At 35.5% G+C, this 10,199-nt stretch overlaps 1 protein-coding gene across 1 annotated transcript in view; it reads left to right on the top strand.

Annotated features, from left to right (window-relative positions):
• The window catches only part of KDM5A (lysine (K)-specific demethylase 5A), a 104,743-nt gene that overhangs the window by 29,001 nt on the left and 65,543 nt on the right, over nucleotides 1-10,199 (top strand). Inside the window, exons 7-11 of the mRNA XM_005865965.2 lie at nucleotides 553-658; nucleotides 1,831-1,922; nucleotides 2,534-2,692; nucleotides 4,650-4,769; nucleotides 5,677-5,835. Of these exons, the coding sequence (XP_005866027.1) occupies nucleotides 553-658; nucleotides 1,831-1,922; nucleotides 2,534-2,692; nucleotides 4,650-4,769; nucleotides 5,677-5,835 (636 nt within the window). The remainder of the gene's footprint in view (nucleotides 1-552; nucleotides 659-1,830; nucleotides 1,923-2,533; nucleotides 2,693-4,649; nucleotides 4,770-5,676; nucleotides 5,836-10,199) is intronic.

Below are 10,199 nucleotides of genomic sequence, written 5' to 3' on the forward strand. Positions count from 1 at the left end.
TTTCTGGGGTTTTGTTTAGCTTCTATATTTGCAACATAGTTGCTTAGAGTTGCAGCTGAGAGGCCGGCAAGTCAGGCGGGGAACGTTGGAGTCCGCCGTCACTGGAGCAAGCAAGCCTCCCTGTTCACTTCAGTGTATGGCTGCCGGCCGCCATCTTGGCTGGCAGTTAATTTGCATATCTCACTGATTAGCCAATGGGAAGGGTAGCGGCTGTACGGCTAATTACCATGTTTCTCTTTTATTAGATAGGATATTATAACCAGTTATTACCACTACTGCCTGTCTCTGGACAGAACCTAATTGACAACTGTGCTTTTATGAAAGATATATTTTCTTTTGTGGAAAGGAATCCGGGTGTTGCATAGTGTTTTGATGACGAGTGCTTAACTGTTGTAATGAGGCAGTGATTGGAATTAGAGAAGAAATTAAATAATTGTTTTCTTTATTTTGAAGAGGACCTTGAAACTTTATTTCTTTGATAAGAAATAAATGTGTGAATCAGAATAGACAGACAGAATAACTAGACTAACATGTCTCATTCCTTATTTTTAGTCAGAATCTGGAGATGTGAATAGAAACACAGAACTGAAGAAACTTCGAATTTTTGGAGCTGGGCCTAAGGTCGTGGGCCTGGCAATGGGAGCAAAAGATAAAGAAGGTAAAAATCTATTGTTTGGTCATGAAAAGAAATAAGGTATAACAGTGTGGTTATAACAAGATTCAAATGATATTTGAATTGCAGTCTGCCTTGGGATTTTCCTAAGACTTGTAAACTTACAACTTGGTTCCTAGAGAAATCTTTTTTTGTGTCAGATAATCTTAAATTTAAGGTGTGAGGAGCCATATTAGGTTGAATTTTTATAATATTTTGGGGGAGAAATTTTCCTCCTCCATGTTTTAATATTTGGCACAGAGATTTATTGTAGTTTCTAAAGGCTAGTTTATGAGAGAATGGTGAAATTAATGGTTCTCACCTGGTGATCTAAGTCTTATAACTTTTAAATTCTAAGAGAAATAGAGGATTCTCTGGCCTTTAGTATCAAAAGATAGTGGGGAGAACTTATGACTTATATTCTAACTATAATTTTGATATTTTTCTGTAAGCCGTGATATATTATTACACTTAATTTAAATAAACTCTTTGAGGAAAGCCTGTTAATCTCAGCTTAGCATGTTTGAAACTTTTAATTAGTAAAATTACTAATACAAAGATCAAGTTCCATCTTTACCTGTAGGTATATGTCAGTTTTAAAACTCAATTTAACAAAGATTGCATTGGAGCTCTTTTTAATGTGTAAGAATTTAATGAAATACTATACTCACAAATCATATTAACTTTACATTTTATGATATTATTAATTAACTCATAATTCAGATTGTGGACTGAACTCTGGAGGATTACTCTCAAAAAGTTCAGTGTGATAGGACAATACATGATAATGTTTTAAGAATTAAGCATTTTGATTATCTTCTCCATTCTTTTAATTATTGTATTACCTGGCAGTGATCATAAAACTAGTCTCAAATTAGTACATATGAAGTATATGATAAATACTTCATATAGTCAGTATAGAATTAGTACTTAAGATCTCTGGAGTGTGATTGCCTGGATTGGAATCCCAATCTGCCATTGATGGGCTGTGTGATTTTGGGCAAGTTATGTAACTTCTTTGTACTTCAGATTCTTTATCTTCAATCGGGGATAATAGTTTTTTACCTCATAGTGTTGTGAGATTTTAACTAATTTAAATAATTTTAAATAGTGTCTGGTCCAGAGTAAGCTCTCAACATTAGTTTTTGCTATTATTATATAACTATTTTTATTTTAAGATGAGGTCTCCCGAAGACGAAAAGTTACCAACAGGTCAGACGCATTTAACATGCAAATGAGACAACGGAAAGGAACTCTCTCTGTTAACTTTGTAAGTGTTCTGAGATGTGTCAGGAGGGAAAGGATTTACTTTTATTTAGTTTTGCACTTTTTACTTTGCTCTAGTATCTTAGCATGCCATTTAGTTAATTAATTTGGTTAGAAGACTTAATGGTGAACCTGAAGTTGCATCTTTGGTTATGTAATGCTAATCTTACTTTGTTCCATATACATAGACTATTTCCCTAAGTCGTAGACTTGTGAGTAACTAAGTAAGAGAATGAATATGAATCTGTAAGTCCTTGAGCTGTATTATAGACAGGGCTCAGTATTCATTCTCTAACAGTATTTGTTTATAGGAAGGATGACATGGTATATTTTATTTCTATAAATTGACTTTCAAGTACCCTAGATATGTAGTCTTTTTTTTCTTTATTCTAATAACTTAATATGCTCTTATTAACTTTCCCATAGAAGCTCTGAGGAAATTTAGGACATTTTATGAAAAGCTATTTAAGAACAATTATTTAAATATTCAGGATTTAAGTTGTATTTACTTTTTATTAGTATACATTATTTTGTTTCAATTAAGGAGTTCCTGGTAAAAATTTAATGTTACTTATTATGGAAAATAGACTTTTATTTTACTTCGTTTTTTAACAGGTTGATCTCTATGTTTGTATGTTTTGTGGTCGGGGAAATAATGAAGATAAATTGCTTTTGTGTGATGGATGTGATGACAGCTATCATACATTTTGTTTAATTCCCCCACTACCTGATGTGCCCAAAGGAGATTGGAGGTGTCCTAAATGCGTTGCTGAGGTACAATTTACAGATTCTTTTTAAACTAACAACAATAACACATGCACACACACATATAGTAAACACATTCCCAAAAGCTTCTTCCATTCTGTTTTTGTTCTTTACTGTTTAAAATCACCAGAATTTTTAAAGAGAGATATTGAATGGAACTGTAAAAATTGTATTGTGACAGCTTGCTTTTCAAAGTTTTTTTTCTGACTATGGTTCAACAGTTCTGTTTAGTGCTGCAGATGAATGAAACTTTTGCTCAGAATTTTCATATTCCTAGAAAACTATAAAAATAAAGGCTGTAGGTTATTTTGTTTTCTTTTTTATTTTATTTTGTGTGTTTTTTTAATTTTAATCTTTATTGTTGAAAGTATTACATAGGTCCCCTTTTTCCCTCATTGACCCCTTCTAGTCTGCCCCCATCCCTCGCCCAAGGCCTTCACCACCCTATTATCTGTGTCCATGGGTTATACATATATGCATACAAGTTCTTTGGTTGACCTCTTCCCACCCACTCACCCACCCACTCTGAGATTCCACAGTCTATTCCAGTGATGGCGAACCTATGACACGCGTGTCAGAGGTGACACGCGAACTCATTTTTTTGGTTGATTTTTCTTTGTTAAATGGCATTTAAATATATAAAATAAATATCAAAAATATAAGTCTTTGTTTTACTATGGTTGCAAATATCAAAAAATTTCTATATGTGACACGGCACCAGAGTTAAGTTAGGGTTTTTCAAAATGCTGACACGCCGAGCTCAAAAGGTTCGCCATCACTGGTCTATTCTATGCTTCTATGTCTCTGGATCTATTTTGTTCAGTTTATTTTGTTCATTAGATTCCACATATGAATGAGATTATGTGATACTTGTCTTTCTCTGACTGGCTTATTTTGCTTAGCATAATACTCTATTTTTCTTTTTATTTATTTTTTTAAATATATATTTTTTCATTGATTTCAGAGAGGAAGGGAGAGGGAGAGAGAGATAGAAACATCACTGATGAGACAAAATCATTGATTGGCTGCCTCTTGCACGCCCCCTACTGGGGATCGAGCCCACAACCCGGGCATGTGCCCTTGACTGGAATCAAACCTAGGACTCTTCAGTCTACAGGCCAATGCTCTGTCCAGTGAGCCAAACCAGCTAAGGATATTTTTCTTTTTTTTAATTAAAAAACAACAACACACCAGACATGAAACTCTAAAACTTAGATATTATGCATTCAGTTTTCATGCTACCAAATAAACTGTTAGCTTGTTTAAATTTTGATTTGATTGTATAAATTATTCATATTGGAAGATTATATTGATGTCATTGTCATGAAATGCTTAGTCTGTTTACTTATTTTAACAAAATATGATAGCATATTGAAGGAAAGGAATTGGCTGGGTGTATCTAGATGTATTCAGAGGTCTTTTATGGCCTTTGAATTATTACTTATTCATCTCAAATAGGTTAGATGGTTCAGAAGCAGTTCTACGCTGAGTATTTGTGTGAAGATATTTGTAATGGTGATTGATAGCTGAAAAAAACATTCTAGCTAGATATTCTAGCAATCCAGTGGATACACCTTTATCCATCATCTCTCCTTCCTCCATGAACATTTATATTCTCTACAGCTAGATGCAATAATATACTGAGAATGATAGGCATCCCTAGGCTTGATGCAAATGAGTAGTCCTATTGGTGTTTGTCATAGTACCAGAGCTTAATGCCAACTCCAAAGTTTAAATGTGTCTTATTACCACTTTCCTACTGGAAGACCGCGAAAAGTGCAGGTGAGGTTCTATCTAGAACATTATCTCCTAATTCCATATCGAAAGTAATTAACACTTGTTTTGTTTTGGTTGATTGGATTAGCTTTACCTAGGGAAATGATCAAAGAAGGTAGTATCTGAGAACCATAATACTTTGTTCAGTTCTGTTTCAGTGAGTTAATCTTAGATATTTTTTTCTTCCCAGGAATGTAATAAACCTCGAGAAGCCTTTGGATTTGAACAGGCTGTACGAGAGTATACACTTCAGAGCTTTGGAGAGATGGCAGATAATTTTAAGTCTGACTATTTCAATATGCCAGTCCATGTGAGTATATTTTGTCAGTTGGTAAGGTATGAAGTCCAAAGCTTTTGGTTTGCTTTCTAGTTATGTTATTTTGTAGAAAACAGGGACAGCATGTAAAAGATGATAGACCACCACATCTAAAAGACTAGGGGCCTGGCATCTGTTTCAGTTTCTTTCACTCACTAATGTGGCAGTGTGCACTCACCTGTTAAGAAAAATACTTTGATCTTCAAATGGTTTACTAGCCCTCTGTGAGTAATCCTTATAGAAAAGCATGAAGTATGTGGTAGTTGCTGCTTTTGTTTAGTTATTTGTAATATAAGCTTTGCTTCTTTTCCTAGGGAATCTTGGGCTTTTAAAAAAATGTTATAATTGATTTTTAGAGAGAGAGGAAGGGAGAGGGATAGAGAGATAGAAACATCAATGCTGCCTCCTTGCATGAGCCCTTCCCTAACCCCCCCCCGGGGATTGAGACTGAAACCCAGGCCTGTACCCTGACTGGGAATTGAACTGTGACCTCTTGGTTCCTGAGTTGATGCTCAACCAACGAGCCACATTGGCCAGGTGGGATCTTGGGCTTTTAAAAATCCCTATAAAAAAAATTTGCCAAAGCTCTTAAAATTAAGCCTTGATTTTTGTGTTTCCTTTTTCTTCTTTGATGGCCTAGGTCTTTAGTCTTCTTAGTTAGGAAGCAGCTTGCAAAAAAAGGCAGTTCGAGTTCACTATGTTTTTCTGGACATTTAAGTTGTCTTTTGTTTTTCCCTATCCTCAGTGGAAAAGATTAGGACCTAGTGTTTTTAGCTCTGGGACAGAATAAGGTTTTCTATTTTATCATGGGTTTGTGTTAAACTTGACCTGTGTATTAATGTTATAGTGGATTCTGGTTATAGCGAGTTAGTAATATATGATCTTTGTTTTCCTTGTGTAGATGGTTCCCACAGAACTAGTAGAAAAGGAATTTTGGCGGCTGGTGAGCAGCATTGAAGAAGATGTTATTGTAGAGTATGGAGCTGATATTTCCTCAAAAGACTTTGGAAGTGGATTTCCTGTAAAGGATGGTCGGAGAAAGATGCTGCCAGAAGAAGAGGTGCATAGCAGATAGTAGTCTAAATTTCTCCTCACCCCTAGCTGATTAGTTCTTTGCATAGTAGAAAACTAGCTTTCTCATTAGTCATAAGGGACCATGTTTGTTTAAAATATTAAATATGTAAGATTTGGACAATATACTCTTCAGTTAAAAAAAATTCAAAGTACCTTTAAATATTAATTAACTTTGCATTTCAAAACCAATTTAAATGCATGGGTTTGGATTTATGGCCAGCCCGTCCCCTGGGTCTCATAGTGCTCATGCCAGAGCAAATCTGTGGCCTTCAACCATGACCTGACCTTTACCCGTAGGCTGCTTCTACACAGTAGAAGAAATAAAAATAAAAACCAATTCAACTACTTTAAAACTTCAACCTCATTTAAATAATTTTACCTTTCTGTTTGAAAATCTAGATGGTGATTTAAGATTTTAAAAAATATATATTTCATAGATAGGTCTGCAATTTAGTTCCCTTCAACACCCGAGGAGATAGGATTTCAAATATGCATTTAAATTATAACATAATAAAGTCCCATCACATAGGAGATGACCTCTATGTAGAAAGCTGAATTAAGATGATCATTTATTTCCTTTTCTCTCTACTTTTGTCCTTGTCACTTTCCCTCTATAATTGGCAATAAGTAGAAGTTTTATCTCCTATTAAAAGAGTTATACAGAGTTGTTTGTTTTTTTTTAAGTTACATCGTGCAGAAGGATTTACAATGAAAAGTGTAGTTACTTCAGCTCTTTCTCTGTGTTTAAAATATATTTTTATTGATTTCATAGAGGAAGGGAGAGGGAGAAAGAGATAGAAATGTCAATGATGAAAGAGAATCATTGATCAGCTGCCTCCTGCATGCGCGCGCGCGCCCCGCACCCCACGGGATCAAGCCCACAACCCGAGCATGTGCCCTGACCGGGAATAGAACCGTGACCTCCTGGTTCATAGGATGAAGCTCAACCACTGAGCCATGACAGGCCACTTCAGCTCTCTTAATACTATTTACATGGTATATCTTTTATTTCTTTTATTTTAAGCCATCTTTCTTGTAGCCAGCATGTGATTGGATCTTGAAATCTAGTCTGACGTGGTCTTTTTATTGTGGAGTGTTTAGTCCATTTTACATTTAATGTAATTATTGACATGGTTTATTTTTTTTATTATTTTTTTCACTTTTTTTAATATATATTTTTTTCTTTATTGATTAAGGTATTACATATGTGTCCTTATTCCCCCACTACCCCCCAAACCTCCCTCGCTCATGCTCTCACCCTCCTAGTGTCTGTGTCCATTGGTTGTGCTTATATGCATGAATATAAGTCCTTTGGATGATCTCTCCCCGTTCCCCCTACCCTCCCCTGCCTTCCCTCTGAGGTTTGATGGTCTGATAGATGCTTCTCTGACTCTGGATCTGTTTTTGTGCATCAGTTTATGTTCATTATATTCCACAAATGAGTGACATCATGTGATATTTATCTTTCTCTGACTGGCTTATTTTGCTCAGCATAATGCTCTCTAGGTCCATCCATGCTATTGCAAATGGTAGGAATTCCTTCCTTTTTACAGCAGCATAGTATTCCATTGTATAGATGTACCACCATTTTTTAATACACTCATCTGCTGATGGGCACTTAGGCTGTTTCCAAATCTTAGCTATTGTAAATTGTGCTGCTATGAACATAGGGGTACATATATCCTTTCTGATTGGTGTTTCTGTTTTCTTGGGATATATTCCTAGAAGTGGGATCACTGGGTCAAATGGGAGTTTCATTTTTAGTTTTTTGAGGAAACTCCATACTGTTCTCCACAGTGGCTGCACCAGTCTGCATTCCCATCAGCAGTACACGAGGGTTTCTTTTTCTCCGCCTCCTCGCCAGCATTTGTCCTTTGTTGATTTGTTGATGATAACCATTATGACAGGTGCAAGATGGTATCTCACAGTTGTTTTGATTTGCATCTCTCAGATGATTAGTGACTCAAGCACGTTTCCATATGTCTCTTGGCCTTCTGTATGTCCTCTTTTGAAAAGTGTCTATTTAGGTCCTTTGCCCATTTTTTGATTGGATTGTTTATCTTCCTTTTGTTAAGTTGTATGAGTTCACTGAAAATGTGTGTATGACATTAAACCCTTATCAGAGATAACATTGGCAAATATGTTCTCCCATGCAGTGGGCTTTCTTGTTTTGGACATGGTTTATTTATGGTCTGCCATCTTGCTTCTTTCTATGTCTGCTGTCTTTTTGTTCCTGTTTCTCCTTTATGATTTTTGTGTGTGTGTGTTGAGCAGATATTTTTCATAATACCATTTTAATTCCTTTGGGGTTTTTTTTTGGCTATATATTTTGAGTTACTGATTCTAAGAATTACAACATGTAGCTTTTTTTTTCCTTTTTAAGCTTTGACACTGTACATCTTTAACTTATCACAACCTACTTCATGTTCATATTGACTTAATTCTGATAAATATAGCAACTTTGAAACAGTGTCTCTTCATTTCCTGCTCTCTTTTGTGTGTTGTATATTGTATGTTCATAGTGTATAAACACAACACAGCAATATAATTATTGCTTTAAACAACCTTTTTTTTTAAAGTAAGAGAAGAAATACACTTCTTTACATATCTACTGAGATATTTACTATTTCTGGTTCTCTTCATTCATTTTTTTAAAAAGACTTTTTTATTGATTTTTTTAGAGAGAGAGAGAGAGAGAGAGAGAGCATTCATTTTTTTAAAAAGACTTTTTATTGAATTTTTTAGAGAGAGAGAGAGAAACATCAATCAGATGCCTCTTGCACATCCCCCTGTTGAGGAGTGAGCCCGCAACTTAAGCATGTGTCCAGACCAGGAATCAAACCAGCAACTTTTCTGTGCATGGGACGATGCCCAACCAACTGAGCCACACCAGCCAGGACTCTTCATTCTTGTAGATCAAAGTTACTATTTGGAGTCATTTGCTTCTGGCCTGGAGGACTACATTTATTTATAGTGCAGGTCTGCTAGTAATGAATTCTTGTAGTCTTTGCTTATCTGGGAATGTCTTTATTGAGTCTTCTTTTGTTTTTCAAGAGCAAATGCTTTTCAATTTGTTTTTGCCTTTGGTCAGTTTCTAGTGCTTTGAAATGGTTATTTTGATAATTTTCTCCAAATTTATCCTTATTTTCTGTGAAGAGGAATTGGGCCAACCTCTTCTGAAAGTCTTTTACAATTAAAAAGTTTCCCTCCCACCCAAATTTACAATTTTACAGAGGAAGATTCTATTTCATCTTCTAGTATATCCTTCCAGATATAGTATATCTATACAAGCAGTTATATATCATGCATACATAATTACACATTCCTTTAAAACAGAACTGGGAGTATACTACTTACAAGATTCTGTACCTGGTAAGAATTCTGTTTTTGTGTTGAAGGTTAGAATAAGAGAACCCATTTATCACAAAAGGATTGTAAGGACTTATTAGAAAAATGTGTATAAAATCTTCAAATTTTTTATACTTATACTTTATGTCAGTTTGTTACTCTCCTTTGAAAGTGACTCTACTAGAATAATAGATAACTACTAGTATTTCACCAGGAATTGTACATTTGTGTTAAACTTCTGTATGAGTTAGCCTTTTGATATCTAATAGCATGCGTCCCTGGTGTCATAGCTTAGTGGAAAAATACTTTTGAAGTTAATACATTTGTCTTATGAATACAGTGTGTTCTATAAACATGGCTTCTGAGGAATAAAGATAGCATAGAACTTAAAACCTTGGGAATATTGTTTTCTTCTTATCCTCATTCCATGTTAAATCATTGAATCCTGTTAATTCATTTTTCATTATTTTTTATAGGATTGGCCTCTTTTCATTCCCACTACCATCCTTGTCTCGGTCATATCACATCATGTTGGGATGTTTGCCATGGTCTTACATAATGACCACTCGTGTTGGGGGTTCCCAAGACCATCTCCAGGTTCAGTGATTTTCTAGGAAGACTCATGGCTATGATTTTTTATAGTGAAAGGGTTACAAAGTATAATCAGCAAAGGGAAAAGATGTGTGGTCAAAGTCCAGAGAAAACCCAGGTATAAGCTTTCAAGAGTCCTCTCTTAATGGAGTCATTCACTTATGCACTTAGTTACTTCAGTATCAGATTGACAAGGAGTGAAGTATTGCCTACCAGGAAGCTCATTAGAGAGTCAGTGCTTAAGGTTTTTATTGGGGGCTGCGAACTAGGCACCTCTGCCTAACACATCCCCAAATTCCAGAATCCTGGAAGGAAAGCAAGTGTGTATAAGCCACGTTGTACTGTCTAGGCTCTGTGAGTCACTCAATCAGTGTAGGGCAGTGATCGGCAAACTGCGGCTCGCCCGCCACA

This window comes from Myotis brandtii, unplaced genomic scaffold (genome assembly GCF_000412655.1).
Source record: "Myotis brandtii unplaced genomic scaffold, ASM41265v1 scaffold216, whole genome shotgun sequence".
Classification (NCBI taxonomy): Eukaryota; Metazoa; Chordata; class Mammalia; order Chiroptera; family Vespertilionidae; genus Myotis; species Myotis brandtii.